Source organism: Nannobrachium achirus (genome assembly GCF_963921795.1).
Source record: "Nannobrachium achirus genome assembly, chromosome: 6".
NCBI lineage: Eukaryota > Metazoa > Chordata > Actinopteri > Myctophiformes > Myctophidae > Nannobrachium > Nannobrachium achirus.
In genome coordinates, this window is record NC_137815.1 from 41,361,365 (window position 1) to 41,376,122 (window position 14,758).

Consider the following 14,758-nt stretch of genomic DNA (forward strand, 5'->3'; position numbering starts at 1 on the left):
CTGCTTTAAAAGTGTAATAAATGAACTCAGGATGTTTTAAAACCTACAAAACAACTTTAATATTATGAAAATTCGATATTAACTGGCTGGCGTCCTGTAAAACATATCCGAAAAGGCGGCCATCTTTAAAACTGGCAGCCATTTTGAAAATTAAGTGTCTAATGTGATTTTTCTAAAGAATGACCCAAGAGGTACACTCTGTAAAATTTTGGTGCTTCTTTCCAGAACTGAAGTATCGTTCTCCTTAACTGCGCCGCTAACAGTCCTCATATCACACAATGTGGTCTAAGTTTCAACAAGTAAAAAAAAAAAGAGAAAAAAAAAGAAAGAGTATTCACTTGAATACCGTACATTACTGAAGGCTTGTTCAGGGACCACACGTAATACCATCGCGGACAGTGGACCATCTGTGGACCATGGGCCACCAGTTGGAAACTCACACATAAAAAGAGTTGTTCTAAGAACCATTCTGGAACGTGTGCTTGCTGTTGAATCTAACTATTAATTTAGCAAATGTCTGTCCGCCTTCTAACCGTCTGTCTGCATGCTGACGTCACTGACACTAAACGGTGTCGCCACCATGGTAACAGACACATGCTGAAACAATGCCCAAATTTGGAGATGAGCATCCTCATCTTGGACATCCTCCATGGTAACAGCCGCTTGCTGAAACAATGCCCACATTTGGAGATCAGCATGCTGACATCCTCTATGGTAACAGCCGCTTGCTGAAACAATGCCCACATTTGGTGATGGGCATGCTGACATCACTGATACTAAACAGTGTAGCCACCATGGAAATAGCCGCATGCTGAAACAATGCCCAAATTTGGAGATGAGCATTCTGACATCACTGATAATAAACAGTGTCACCACCATGGCTGTCTGCATGCTGACGTCATACTCTGACGTCATAGTACTGACATCACAGACTGATGCAACGGGTATTGCACAACTGACAATGTTCTGCCCAACAGGCACCAGTCTGGGTTCTCCAACATTACTCCTGAGACTCCTACATTCAATCCCTCATATACTGTGAGTGTGCATACCCCCCGGGCACAGGACTAGTAATAATAACCGGTTGAACTCTAAGGGACTTACGGATGGTCCAGGCAGGCCGGGGAATCCTCTCTCACCACGCTGTCCAGGCAGACCCACAATACCACGCTGACCAGCCAGACCCTGAGGACCGCCGGGACCGTCGGGACCCTGGGACAGAAAGAGGAGGAACAGAAAGAGATGTGAAAGAAGACAGAGAGTTAATTGTAGTGGTAGAAACATGTTGAGTGTCCTATTTAGATTTAGAATTTGCATGGTGATGGCCTATTGATCTACACGTTTGTGGATGGGTGTTGGATAAAACATTTTACAGTTTAGTGGTACTGTATGTTGTGTTACTCTTCAACATGGTCTTGTGTTGTACTGAAAAAGCTTCTGTTCTATACAATTCTATTCTATTTTGCCCTGTTCTGCTCCATTCCGACATGTCACATGCTTTTCCTGTTATGCTTATCCTGAGACCATGCAACCGCATCAACACAAATCTAGATCATCATCAACTCTTCTCTGAGCTACTTACGCTACACAAACCAAATGCATTCTGTCACATGGCCTGCAGTGCAAAAGCCTCTCACTCGTCACTCAAAATCTTTCATGTACTGTACGTTTACTACCTTACTCAATGTGAACCCCGAGACGCAAAAAGCCGCCTGACATATCCTATGATGCTTTAACTAATCATCTCTGTGGGATGGAAACCTTGCATGTCTAAGTGTTACTTTTCAAAAAAAAAAAAAAAAAAAAAAAGACGTGTCAATGTAAAAAAGAAAGAAAGAAAAAAAGCAGCAACAAATTTGACGCATGTTGAGTTTGTAGATCGGCTATTTTCGGATACTTTTGTGTGACTTTGTAGTGTGACGAATTAGGGCATTCATTTACGAAGAGAGAAAAGAAATAGTTGAAATATGGAGATACAAGGTTTCTGGCCGACAGTAACATTATGGTTCATGGTTTGAAGTATAGTCCTTACTGCAGACGGAAGGATGTCGACACGGTCTTGAAGCTTGAGCGTTTCATTATCTGAGATGTGCTATCATGCTGTGATTGTAGCATCTGACTCATGTCACGTACGTAGAGTAGAGGCAGGGGAAAAGCTTTTGGTTCCCACTAAAAGGCTGTCTATCATCTGAGCTGCAGTCTGCTTTGTTTTGCGCTACAAATTGGACTACAATTAACGCCTTGACAGATAGGAAGCACCAGTGACACACGGCGATGACGCTCGTATCAGTGACGCGTGTCATGACTAACTTGTTTTCCTTTAGCCTGGGATCAATGCTATTTTCAGGTTTCTGATCCGGTCGGGAGCAGAAATCACTTTACGTCATGTTGTAGTCATCAGGTGTATTACAGTCGGCCGGAACCACTGAACCGGAACAACCAGGGCTGTGCACCTCTAAATGTTTCAAATTAATCGTTTGATATGTTCATCTTTTATTCTAACTTGTAGCACGACTAGCGAGAATAAACAAATTGATTTGCATTATTACAGAAATAACATTATGTCAAGTTGTTTTTTTCTTTTTCTTTCTAAACCGGATCACACGGCTAGTTTTAGAACCAATACCAGGCTTTCCTCTGAGGTGGAAAGTCTGGTGATGCAAGGTTAGTTTTCTCTAATTGCAGCGCTATTATACAAAATGTGAACCGCACCGCACTGACCCGAATGGAACGAGGAAGGTACTGTAACACACAAATCAGACACTCGCTATTTTGGTGTGTACTCGCTTTCTCTTCTCTCCGTCACGCCTGCAATCTGATTTCTTTTTTACAGTATATATATATTCATATATGTATCTAATATATACTTTCGTACATTATTCTCCCCCTGTTGCCATTTAAACAGGGCAACAGGTTTGAACAGGTCAACAGGTTTTGACGCCTACAATGTGTCAGCTGTCATTAAAAAAAGAAATAGGTCACCAGTGTGTGCGTCACAGACCTGTACAGTCAGTGACAGACACTGACAGCTCTGTGTATTAACTCTCAAATACCTGGAACGCGCCCGAGTCGCGTTAGATTTGAACCACTTTAACCATTATTTTATGCTTTAACTATTGAAAAATAGCAGATATACAAGCTCACAGCGCGGCACCAAGTGCCGCGCTGCGAGCTTGTAGATCTGCTATTTTTGAAAAATCGTGAAAATGTGTGCAAGTCTTTGAATATTTCAATAATTGTAGTCCCAAATGGGTTAACGGAGAGAGCACGAGGCGGCTGTCCATTATACATTATATTGCCACATGTGGGCTGACAGATATAATATAACATATAGAGAACATGTAAGAGTATTTTCTTTTCCAACTAAAGGGTGACCATGTTCATCTATAAGGGCTGTCACTGACAGTGTGTATACTGTACGTGTGTCAAATGCTATTACAGTGCTGCTTGGTGTTAGAACTAGTCTTGTGGAGAGCTATGGCGTTTGGACTTACGGGGGGACCATCCTCTCCGGGATCACCCTTCTCTCCGCTGGTACCAGCAGGACCACGAAGGCCAGCATCACCCTGACGGCCTGGGGGACCGCCATCTCCTCTCACACCCTTGGGGCCGTCTTTACCAGGGGGACCGGCAGCACCAGCAGGGCCAGGATTACCCTGGGACATGCAAGTAGGGGGCAACGATTAACACTGATGCGTCTTTCTGCCAGTAACAGGCAATGATGAAATTCAATGTTTTGGTGCATAATAGGACACAAAACGTTAGATTATGGATTATTATGATAGGTTGGTTGAACTTACATTGGGACCAGGGGGTCCAACTCTTCCAGCAGCACCAGGGAAACCAGTGGCACCCTGACAAGGAGAAGGAAGGTAAAACAAACCCCAAAACAATCAGAACCATCCAAAATGTTGCATGAAATATGTCCTTTATTGGGTTGTGAGAGAAGCATCACATTTTCAGTAATAAGGCTCTCATTACTGAAGGTTAACACTTACAGGAGGTCCTTGAGCACCACGGGCACCTTTAGGTCCAGAAACACCAGTGGGACCCTGCAATAGAAAGCATGCATGAGTTATTTTCTATAAAAACATAAAATGTATTAATACAACATTGTATCTGTTATGCAGGATTTCATCTGTCACACTGGAGAAGATGCTTTGAAAGAAAAATAAACAATAAGTTCCACATTGACACAGGCTTAATTGCTGGTCTGATTCAGCAAGATTTCAGGCAGATGTTCAGATGTTAACCTGACTGTCAGAAATGTAAAAGAGAATGCCATGCAACTCTTATGTTTGTAAAGTAGTTGCTGACCTACAGAGTAAAATGAAAGATATGGCCCTGACCTACTGCAAACTCTCCAGCTTCCAGTTTGAGGTAAAAATCAAAAGACAATAATCAAACAAAGAAATCAAATGGAAATCCATAGTTTGGTTGGTGTCTACTGTACATGGTAAAATAGTTCTTCATAACTGAATGAGGGTATTTGTTATGTATCGTTTTGTGCAGGGATCACTTTGGCCAGCCTCATAATGGAAATTGAATCAGGTCGATCTGGTAAATTATTTTAATGTTGCTTTGCAGTGGAATTCCCCTTCGAGGGCGGGTCCATAGCTCACAGTAGAGCTTTCTACAATTACAAAGTGTTCCACTTATTCTTGTTCTCCTCAAAATAACACCAAATTTGTCTAAAGTATGTTGTTTCTATTTCTTATTACAAATGTCACCCACCGCAGGTCCTGGGGCACCAGATGGTCCCTGGGGTCCAGGGGCACCGGCATCACCCTTCTGTCCACCTTCTCCCTGATCTCCCTTCATTCCAGGCTGACCATCAGCACCCTGTAAGGAGAAGGAGAAACCATGATGTTAGTGTGTGCATAATACTAGTAAACATAAACATTTCCTACTGTAGCTGTCGGTTGGAAACTTTGTTTGTCCAAAACTGTTCAGAACTTTTCAGAAAACGGAAAAAAAAGAACCTTCAGTGGATCCAATGTATATTATTATTTAGTTACAAGCTCTTGTTAGTATTTAATTGTTTCAATATTTATACAACCAAATTCAGAGCAAACTACTTTATTTTTTATCATTGGCCATTTATCTTTTGCATGACACTGTAGGATGATGATGTAGGGCAGATAAAAGGTTTCAGCTTGACAGCAACAATTTATTAAAGGTGATACACCATGCATTTAAAAAGTATTTATGTCATATTGTTTATGTCCCAAAAACGTTTTTCAAAAGGTTTGAGGCTAAATTACCACTCCTGAATAGAGAGCCTCTCTCATTTTGAATGGCTCTCAGAGCATTTTCAGCTGCAGTACCACATTTGGCCTGAACTGCGCAATGATGCATTGCGTTCTGAACTTGTAGATCAGCTTACTCTAACAGCATGACACCGTTGTATGACAAAGTATAAAACATCATCTGAGAGCTGGGGTTATGAAAGTAACCTTTAGGCTTAAGCGGTTAAGAGTTTATTTGTGAATAAATAGAGGTATTGTAGTTAATGTAGTCTGTGGGATGCATGAAAGGCTTTCATGTTTTATCTGGTTACACAGACGTGCATCTTTGGTCAAAACCAAAGATCAAAACATTTAAAAATGACTAGCTCTACCCTACTGATAAGTTTGAAGAATTGTTCAAGGATTGTTCTCTCAAGTCTCATTTAACAATCTGAGTACCAAACCTTGAATAGTTATTCATTCTGAAATAAATCCAATATTTAATCATAATCCAGACTCTGGCAAGGAAACACTCCCTTTACAAATAGCTGTGGCATATTTCTAGAGAGCGGCTGGTGAAAGAATGTTTTGACAAACATCTGTTGAGATGATGCAGTGTTATCAAAATAATATATGTTTGTTTGAAGTTATCTCTGAATCCAGGCAGGAACAAATAGGATGGCATGGAGTGGAACATAAAGACTTCACTAATAGATGCCTAGTTCCACAGTTTTACTGAGGAAACATTACTATGACTTTAAGTCAAGATCAAATAAATTACTCAATGTGGCGTGAGACAGAAGGAGGGCATTTCCTACTGGATCCTACTGGAGATCAAAGTCTTTTCAAAAACTAAATGCATGAGGAAGGTCTGAACTACGGTAGGTTGTGTTGTATGTGTAAGAAAATGTAGATGATTCAGGCGCTTGGGTGGCGCAGTGTTGAAGTGCCTGCCCACCACCGTGGAGACAGGCACCTTGGTCGTTGTAAATGTGCTATATAAATACAGTATAGAGTTTGTGTTGAGTTGAAGGTCTATACGAACACAGTTGGCCCGTTTTAGGGGTAGGGTGATATTTGTCACTACACATAAAGGCTGGGGCGGCCCCTGTCAGGGAGTGAGTCTGCAGTTCAAAAAGTTGCAATGGTGAGTTTATTCCCCCAAACTGCGGAATAAACTCCCTGTTGCAATTAGAACTGCAGGCTCACTTCCTAGCTTCCGCCGTGGTCTGAAGACACACCTCTTCAGACTCCATCTTAGCCCATAGAACTTACTGTAGCACTTGCCTAGTGCCTACCCTCAATGACCATACATGTAATTTAGAACGTTTCTAGAATTTAGAATTTTATAACGATTTTACTGAAGTGCTTGGTCTACCTAAGCATTTTCTTAGATTACTATTTCAATATGTATTGATGTTGATGTATTGATGTATATTATATTAATGTATATTATTGTAAATCGCTCTGGATTAAGAGTGTCTGCTAAATTGTAAAGCAGGGAGTGTTGGATGGAAGGAGTAGGACGGAGGCTCTACGTCCTCCCGTTGGGGGCTCCTCACTGGCAGGTGAGTCAGTAGGATACAACAGCAGTGATAACACACACACGTGTGTGGGCAGGAATTAATTGGCTTAACAACTACATTTCATAAAACATTTTGCAGGTGCTGTTCTGCTGACTTGTGTGTGTGTCGTGACAACTAAGCTGGAGGATGTTACTGTTTGCTGTTATGGTTGTATTCTTCTGGTGGCAGATACTTACTGGGGGTCCAGCGAATCCAGCAGGTCCATGAGGACCAGTCTCACCCCTGTCACCCTGAAAGATGAGGAAACACAGAGGTCACACGTCAGCCTACTGCAGGGGTGGGCAACTTTGATGATGGAGAGGGCCACTATATTTCCACCTTCACTCCAGAGGGCAACTTTGATGATGGAGAGGGCCACTATATTTCCACCTTCACTCCAAAGGGCCACATTGCATATTGCTACGTTCTACTTTGTCTTTCTAGTATCTCATACAAAAGAAGCAAAAATAGAAGATATACAAGCTCAACTGCGACGCGTTTTGAGCTTGTAGATCTGCTATTTTTGCTTCTTTTGAATTGGAATCCTGAATAATTTTTTGTTGTTTTTGAATTGGAATCCTGAAATGTAACATTTTTATCTAATTTCAAATGCATTTAGTTATATACTCATGTTAACTTTATGAACCTAAATACAAATACATTGGCCATAAAAAATACATTTTAATACTACTATACTAGTCATTAAATATTGACTGACGGAATTAAAGCAGGTCATGTTTGGAATTGTAACAGCTGAAATCAGTAATATATCACTATTCCGGTATTAACCTGCGGGCCGAATTAAGTGAAGGTGGGGGCCGCATGTGGCCCCCGGGCCGCCAGTTGCCCATGTATGGCCTACTGTAAGAGTCATGAAAACAAGCAATGTCAGACACTGACGCATGTATGATTTACATATCCTTTTTGAAAGAAGATCTATCAAATACAGAAGAGGGGTGGGTGGAAAATATACATGTTGCCTATTATGCACGTGAAGGTGAGCTGGTGTTAATGGGTGAGAGGTACTTACAGGAGCACCACGGGCACCAGGAGCACCTGAAGGACCAGCGGGACCCGATTCACCCTGGAGAGAGAGACACAGGTGTCACAAATGCACATCCACCCTACTAGCAGGGATTTCCCATACAGTGCTGCTGTATATACCGTACCATCATAGACAATAATAAAAAACTAAATGTAAAAAACACAATGGGGGGCAAATTCAACATCAACTTTAACAGTAAGATAAGCCGGGTAGTCATATTTTTCTCATGGCTGATCTACTGGGTAACATGTTTAATTTTAAAAGATGCACATTAGCATGCTAGATGTTCAATTATACTGCAGGTCTGGCCTCCTTTATTTCACAGTCCCAGTAGCTACAGTGTTGACTCTACTATAAAATAAATACATATACAGTATATATATTTAAAGCAGGTTGAAATCGTCACCTTCTCTCCGTTGGGGCCGCCAGGACCAGGGGGGCCAATGGGACCAGTGAGACCCTATGGAGAAATTAAATGTTAAAACTAGTGAACCTTTGACACTTTCATTGTCAATTCATGCTGGCAAAAACCATTAACATGTAGATGTATTCAACACCGTATTTATGAAGTTGGCTAACTGACATGTGGGTCTCATTAAAACAAAACAAAATGACAATGACTCACTCTTCCGCCGTCTTTGCCGGCAGCACCCTCGGGTCCTTTCTCGCCATTGTCTCCCTATGTGACACAAAGGGACAAAGTCAGTTACAGGTCACCCACTGGCCACAGTTCAATGTGACCACAAGGTGTATCAGCACATGAAAAAGTCACTGTACTGTATACCAAAAGAATTAAACAGATAAACATGTTATTGATGGCATGATTTGGTCATTATTATGTTACGCACTCTGTCTCCCTTGGGTCCTGAGATGCCTGAGGCGCCTCTCTCTCCAGGCATACCCTGAAGGCCAGGGGGTCCTTGGGCTCCAGTGCCACCAGCAGGGCCAATTGCTCCCTGTCATGCAGGAGGGGGGAGAAAACATGAATAAAAACATTGAGATAGAGACTTGTACAACCATACACCTAAGTTCTTACTTACTGTAGAGTCACAGAATTTTGAATGAAAGAAAGAAAGAAAGAAAGAAAGAAAGAAAGAAAGAAAGAAAGAAAGAAAGCATACATACATACATACATACATACATACATACATACATGCATACGTATGTACTGTATGTAACATTTTCCATATTTTTATGTTAAATTATGAATTGTGCTCTTACCCACATTGATTCTTAAATTGGTAATCATTTTCTTTTGAAAATAAGCTTTGAGAAGAGAGTTGGCAAAGGAGGTTGCTGTATATTACTGTATAATGTGGAGTGCTAAACCCAAAAGCATATCCCCCAAAATATGCAAAAAGGTAGCACATTATACTCACAATACACTTTTTGGGTCACATCAAAATAGAAAAACGCTTACGCGTCGGCACAGTATCTTCTTCAGAGCACTCTGAAGAAACACGTAAGCGTTCTTCTTTTGTGATGTGAAACAAATAAAAAAGTGAAATGTAAGCTTTGCGAAGTGTTTTCCTTGTGTCAGCACTGTGAAAGTCGTCTGAAACGTAATGTTTTCACATATTTTAATTTCGAGTTTTTAATTAGGAACGGAACTTTTATCCTGCAAACTTAGCTACCGAACTTCAAAGCAAACAATATTGAAATCATGGGCCCACTTTCTGTCATTTCATACTGTATGAAGCCCTGTCATTTACTCCACAGGTGGTAGACAGCTGTAATCAGTGAGACATTACCAACACGCCGCTGTCTATCCGCTAGCAATAAGATTTCACCATGGGGCTTCTACAGTTCCTATCTCCTCTGCCGTTACTTTTACACTGTTCTACAGTAGCTGAAGGGGGACGTGTGTCCCTGCTATCATCATCACTGTCACCAATCAGTCTCATGTCTAGACTTAATCCCAGCCTCTATCTGTCCCCTCTTGACTTCACCTTCACACTTGCTCTGTGAACTGTCCACACTCTGAATCAGCAGGAGAAGAGGGCTACTGCTTTCTTTATCTCTGTTGTTATAACCACATTATTTATACGAACATTTTCCAGACATTTTGAAGATCTGAAGGTCTGCATTGTATAAGGTCTGTCTGTCTGTCTATCGACCTGAGCCATTGCAGTGAAAAGTTGGCCACATATATATAAAATGAATACATTTTACACAAAATAGTTTTTTTTTAGCAGACACATGATAGATATCATTGCTGCTAGTTCGGTCTATCTCTGCAACCCTATCAGTGTGAATCAACCAATCGGCAGTGCTGCTTGTCAGGGAGTGTAATTGCTTTCTTGAACCTACTTTATCAGGTAGCCTTAAGAGGAAATTGCCTCAGACGAACCCAAATCTCACACGCACGCACGCACGCACGCACGCACGCACGCACGCACGCACGCACGCACGCACGCACGCACGCACGCACACACACACACACACACACACACACACACACACACACACACACACACACACACACACACACACACACACATTCATAACGTAAGGTTTCTTGTGAAATAATGTGAAGTCTTGCTGATGGTTCATGGACAGATGTATGGCGGACTCACCTTGGGTCCGTCGGTTCCGGGAGTTCCAGGCAGACCACGGGGTCCCTGCAGGCCCTGAGGGCCGGCACCTCCTCTCTCTCCTGGGAATCCACGCTCACCCTGCACACATACAGATGGATGATGGATGAGCCAACCACATAACCAACCACACATACAGATGGATGGTGGATGAGCCAACCAAATAACCAACCAGTGTTTGTTAACCCATTTAGGCCTAGAATCATTGAATGCTTTAACCTGTGAAAAATAGCAGATATACAAGCTCACAGCGCGGCACCGAGTGCCGCGCTGCGAGCTTGTAGATCTGCTATTTTTGAAAAAGTCGTGAAAATGTGTGCAAATCTTTGAATATATGTATTTTCAAAGCGAACGTTTGTAACTCATATTTTGCTTCTGTGGGGTCCCTGGAATTAGATATTTTGAAATGGGGGTCCGTGGCCAAATAAATATCATTTTGGGGGTCCTTCACATGAAAAGGTTTGAGCACCACTGACATAGTAGTCTCTCAAGAACAGACTAACTGAGCTCCAGTTAAGTGAAAAGGACCTTTTCTTTGACGATGGCTGGCCAGATTGCTGACATAGAAACATAGGTTTTTTCCCAAAATCTTAGAAGGATTCAAAAGACACTTATAGAATCCAAAAATAGCAGATCTACAAGCTCGCAGCGCGGCACTCGGTGCCGCTGTGAGCTTGTATATCTGCTATTTTTTTATATTTAAAGCATAAAATATTGCGTCATAATGTGTTCAGGCCTATATGGTTAAACAGTGGTGGAAAAAGCGCTCAAAATCCTTACATAAGTAAAAGTATCAATACAGCAATGTAGAAATACTCAATTACAAGTAAAAGTCCGGTATTAAAAATGTACAAGGGTAATGGCATAAAAATCTACGTACCAAAAGATCTACCAAAAGAAGGCTATTTTCAAATGATTTTTATACATTTGAAAACTTGTGAAATAGGAGATTTTGCGTAATGAGTACTTTTACTTTTGGTATTTTAAGTACATTTTGATGCCAAAATGTATACAGAGCTGAAGTGGTTAATGTATGTTTTGTAATAATAATACAAATCTATAAAGCAATAGAGTAAAGGAATTGAATATTTGTCTCAGAGATGTAGTGGAGTAGAAGTAAACTAAAAGTATTGAAAATTGGAAATACTCCAGCAAAGTAAAAGTACCTTAAAATTGTACTTACTGTAAGTGCAGTACTTGAGTAAATGTACTTAGTAACTTAGTTGCACCACTGGTGTTAAAGCAGTGATTCTCAACCTTTTTCATTTCAAGGACCAGGGCTAGGCAACAGATCCCCATTTGATACAGCACTGAGACCCCAATTCTTAGTGTTTGTTTAACTCTGAGAGTGTATTGTACTCTCTCAGAGTTACAGACCCATAAAGGTCCTCTGACCTAATGCAGAGAAACAGTGTGCTAAAGGGACTTTAAAGATAAGAAAACTCACGACTAATACAATGAAGAGTGTAAATGGCCTATTTAGTTACATCCTCTCTCTCAACAGAGAAAGACACGGGTACCGAGAAGAATCACAAACACGCGAGTAGTGTTGTCTTTTGACTGAGCAGATATACTGAGATAATGTAGCTGAGAAGTGAAGAGTTACTTACCCTGGGTCCAGTTGCACCATTAGCCCCGCCCTCTCCAGGAACACCCTGGATGGAGAGAGAGAGAGAGAGAGAGAGAGAGAGAGAGAGAGAGAGAGAGAGTGAGAGAGGTATTATCAGACACTATTATCTCCACACTGGCCTGGGAACGCCTCGGTATACTCCCGGAAGGAGTGGAGGAAGTTGCTCAGGATAGGGAACTCTGGAAATCCCAGTTGGAACTGTTCCCCCTGCGACCCGATTCCGGATAAGCGGTTGAATATGGATGGATGAATGGATGACTATCATCTGATAGTGGAAGTGCTTGTAAACGTGCTTCAAATTGAGATTGGATTTATAAGTGGCTTAATAAGTCTTTTACATTTGACAACTAACCATTTCAAGGGTAATTTTCTGGCTTAAAGTGCGACAAACAGCCTCAATATTTCCTTTAAAACAAAAATAGTTCTTACCATATCTCCAGGCTTGCCTCCCTCACCGGGGGGACCGGGAGGTCCAGGAAGTCCCTGCACACAAGTAAAAAAAACAGAAACATTTTATTGTCATGGTCATTTTGAGAGATGTCATATAGTGACTGATACAGTATCAGTCTGGCACCAGCTCAGTGGCCTTGTGGTCAGTCATACCAAAGACTATGAAAATGGTATCCAATGCCTCCCTGCTTGGCACTCAGCATCAAGGTTTGGATTGGGGAGAAATCCCTGCGACATACTAACGTCATGCCCAGGAGGTGTACAGTACTTGTACATTAAGCCGCCTCATGCTACGGATAGAGTAGGCTCCTCACCTACAGTATGGGCCACATGGCTCGGGAACTACTTACTGTACATTCTTATCGGTCTGGGAGATAAATTGAGCAAAAGCAAAATGGACATTTAACTGCCATTTCGCATTTAAACAGATACAGCTCCAGTTACCAGTACACTACAGTTATATGTACTGTACTATTATAGTTGCATTTACAACTAAAGCCCAATTTATACTTTGTAGTACAACGATGAATACATTGGGCATTACAGTTGCGGTCATACTTACAGGTATATATGTATGTACAGTACATTACATTTATGTTGATATAAATACAGGTACTGTGGACTCACCTGGAAGCCAGAAGGTCCAGGCTGTCCTTGCTCGCCTCTCTCTCCAGCAGGGCCCTATAGAGTCAGGAGAGACAGTACACGGTCAACTACTGCAATTTATGAATACATACATAAATACATACATACATGAAGTTTTACCTGCATCTCAGAACTAGAAGTGATTGTAGGAAAAACATATACAGTACTGTACCATATGGCTTTTATTATAATGACATATTCCATGCTCCATACATTACAGTAATTATATAAAATGTTACTGTATTATACATTTTACATCCCATGTTGTGATGTACAGTACAGTGATGAAAGGTGAGCTGTGTTCTTCCATTCTTGCCACATGAAAGTCTTACGTTGTACGTGATAGGCTACAACATGTAGACAGACACTCTTTTGCAGGCATGCTAGCTTTAATCTCAAGGCAGCCCGTAAAATGAAATGCATTGCTTCTGAGAGCAGAGTTGTGGATAAGATCACAGCTGGAGCTAGATGTGACATTATACGTACAGCAGGGCCGGGAGGTCCAGATGCACCAGTCTCTCCATCTTTACCAGGCAGACCCTAAGGAGAGCAGAGAGAGGGGGGTGGGGGGGGGACATCAATATTGAGGTCATAGGCCATGCTATCCACTACACAAAAGACTGATAGCTGTAACTCAGCCTTTCAATGTGTTTCTCCGATATGACAGAGCATTAGAGGTCTAGGGTAGAAGTGTCGCAAGACAAAATTGCCAGCTTAATAGCATTAGTCATCACATCAAGTGTGTTCATCTGATCTATATAAGTCATTACTAAGTACAGTGCATGCTGAACACAAGACGCCATCACTCCGCAGCAGGGATGGTTAAATCGAAACACTGCGACATAGATTATCTGTCTGGACAGGCAGTTATTGATCCTCATCCTCAATATTCAATACTCACAGAATAGATGGCATGCAGGATTAAGGTACCAGAACACAAAGATCATTTTACAAATCGGTTTGAGATTGTCATTTTGCCGCTATCGTGTGTACAGCTTCGATTTACAGATTATTGATTAGACTCACAATAGGTTCTCGGTCTACTTACGCTCTTAGATTACTGTTTCTATGCATTTGATGTATTACCTTGTGCTGCCCTTGCTTATTGTAAATCTGCTAAATGCCTAAATTGTAAATTGTATCGGGTGGAAACCTTTTATGTCCAAAATGGTTACTTTTCAGGAAATGGTAAATGTTTTGATCCAATGTAGTTTTATTTAGTTACAAGCTCTTTTTAATACCTTTCATTGGTTAAATATTTATAAAACAGACACACATAACCACTGTCACTTTCACATTAAAAATAATTCCAAAAGTAGCAAAAGTAGCAAATCTACAAGCTCACTACGTGTCGCATCACGTCTCTTTTGAGCTTCTCTGTGTGTGTGTGCTGGTCTGGATTGACTCCCCTGAGTTATGTGTGTCCGTGGCCATGTATTTTAGCTCCAGCCATTTTGTCACAGATGTACTGTAAGGTTAAGTGAGCGTGATCGTCCACAGTGGATGAATGACAGGAGGAAAATGACTTACCCTCAGTCCAGGTGCACCGAGCAGTCCTTTCTCTCCACCCTTACCAGGCTCACCCTAAGCAGAAGGATACA

The 14,758-nt window shown here is 41.4% G+C and overlaps 1 protein-coding gene across 1 annotated transcript in view; it reads right to left on the reverse strand.

Moving 5' to 3' along the window:
• col2a1b (collagen, type II, alpha 1b) overlaps positions 1–14,758 on the reverse strand; it is a 73,745-nt gene that overhangs the window by 12,456 nt on the left and 46,531 nt on the right. Inside the window, exons 28-43 of the mRNA XM_080727681.1 lie at positions 14,688–14,741; positions 13,644–13,697; positions 13,140–13,193; positions 12,492–12,545; positions 12,043–12,087; positions 10,415–10,513; positions 8,687–8,794; positions 8,464–8,517; positions 8,245–8,298; positions 7,824–7,877; positions 6,991–7,044; positions 4,735–4,842; positions 3,999–4,052; positions 3,801–3,854; positions 3,495–3,656; positions 1,105–1,212 (exon numbers count right to left, since the gene is read on the reverse strand). Of these exons, the coding sequence (XP_080583807.1) occupies positions 1,105–1,212; positions 3,495–3,656; positions 3,801–3,854; positions 3,999–4,052; positions 4,735–4,842; positions 6,991–7,044; positions 7,824–7,877; positions 8,245–8,298; positions 8,464–8,517; positions 8,687–8,794; positions 10,415–10,513; positions 12,043–12,087; positions 12,492–12,545; positions 13,140–13,193; positions 13,644–13,697; positions 14,688–14,741 (1,170 nt within the window). The remainder of the gene's footprint in view (positions 1–1,104; positions 1,213–3,494; positions 3,657–3,800; positions 3,855–3,998; positions 4,053–4,734; positions 4,843–6,990; positions 7,045–7,823; positions 7,878–8,244; positions 8,299–8,463; positions 8,518–8,686; positions 8,795–10,414; positions 10,514–12,042; positions 12,088–12,491; positions 12,546–13,139; positions 13,194–13,643; positions 13,698–14,687; positions 14,742–14,758) is intronic.